At 31.1% G+C, this 1,547-nt stretch overlaps 1 protein-coding gene across 1 annotated transcript in view; it reads right to left on the reverse strand.

Moving 5' to 3' along the window:
- The window catches only part of NAEGRDRAFT_76326 (uncharacterized protein), a gene marked incomplete at both ends in the record, with an annotated part of 18,943 nt that extends 18,476 nt beyond the window's left edge, over window positions 1-467 (reverse strand). The window contains one exon of the mRNA XM_002668710.1: window positions 35-467. Within this exon, the coding sequence (XP_002668756.1) occupies window positions 35-467 (433 nt within the window). The remainder of the gene's footprint in view (window positions 1-34) is intronic.
- Window positions 468-1,547: the final 1,080 nt, after the last annotated feature.

Here is a 1,547-nt window from a genome sequence, read left to right on the forward strand (position 1 = left end):
TATTGATTCTCAGCATATTCTCTATTTTCCTTACATTTATCACATACAAGAGCATCCTTTCTTTCTCCAGATGAGAAATGATCACAACCAACAGCTGACATGGAAATGTACTTCTTGACATTACTCTTCATGGCTGCTTGGGCTAGGAATTTACCAGAAGTAAATTCAATCTTTTCAATATCCTTTCCAGAAGTTGATCCAGCTGCATCAATCACAAAATCACATCCTTCCAAATATTTAACAAAGTCATCTGTTTGAAGTTTTGTCAAATCTCCAACGAAAACATCAGTACAACCCAATCCTTGAACTTCCTTCTTGGCATCTTCATCTCTAACTAAACCTTTACACTTAAATCCTTGGTCACAAAGTCTCTTACATAAAACTTCGCCAAGTTTTCCTGAAATTCCAGTAATGAAAACACAAGGTTGGTTTTGATGAGAGGAGCAAGCAACTTTTCTTGATTCCATTTTGAATAATGTTTTGATTGTTTTTTTCATTAACATTTTGTGAATTTTGCTTATTGGATTTATACCATTTTCGGTAGTTGTATAAATGGTCAATTAACAATAGTGTTATGTAGTATTATTGACTAATTATCATTTTAGGAAGAATTTAACATTGATTACAAAAGGATATAATCTAAATTTCGTAATTATTAACCTCATCCTTTTCCATCATTATAAATTCTTCATAGGGGATAACATCTATTAATTCATTTACGAATTTTATGAAGAAAATCAGCATTTTCCTTCGATAAATAAATAATTAAACAATACTATCATCTTTATCAATTCTAAAAAACCTCTTCATCATCTTCCGTAGCGAATTTTAAGAAGAAAAAAGGCGGGTTCAACGCTACCTATTCAATTAAGCCATTTTATTTTTAAAATGTAATCTTCAATTTTATTAAAAAATTTTAAAAAAAAATTGTTGATCATCAACACACCTAAAAGAACTTTTTTCAGTGTGTGTAATATTGATAGAATACAATCATACAACAACAACAAAATCATCATTATATTAATAAGAGAATAAGCCTTTTAAGCTTGTCCACAATATCATCACTTTTACAGTAAGCCTAAGAATAATACCAACAACATGTCTGCAACAACTACTACTAAAGGAGGAGAAACATTGTATGTCCACGTTAATGCTGAATCGGACAAGGAAATTGACTTTTTGTATAAAAACGAAGAGGAATTGAGCAATGCCTTGAAGGCTGCTATTCAAGAACAAGGTACACAAGTACCAAACTTGGAGGCTTCGGTATGTTTTGAACAATCAAAGGTTGGATCTAACTGTGAATGTATTACCACATGAATTATATGATCAAATAATTTTAATATTACTATCATCCTTATCATAATTTAATTTTAAAATAATAACAGGCAAAGTCTCACTATGAAGCAATTCTCAACATTGTTTCACCAAATCACTCTAAGAAGGCTAAGGAATTGGCTTGCCAATTCATTCCGAAATATGCTGCTAACTTCCCAAGCCTTTCATCAGAAAGTATGTCAAAGCAATTGGATTTGTGTGAAGAAGAG

The sequence above is a fragment of the Naegleria gruberi genome, assembly GCF_000004985.1.
Source record: "Naegleria gruberi genomic scaffold NAEGRscaffold_115, whole genome shotgun sequence".
In the NCBI taxonomy this organism is placed as follows: Eukaryota; Heterolobosea; class Eutetramitea; order Acrasida; family Naegleriidae; genus Naegleria; species Naegleria gruberi.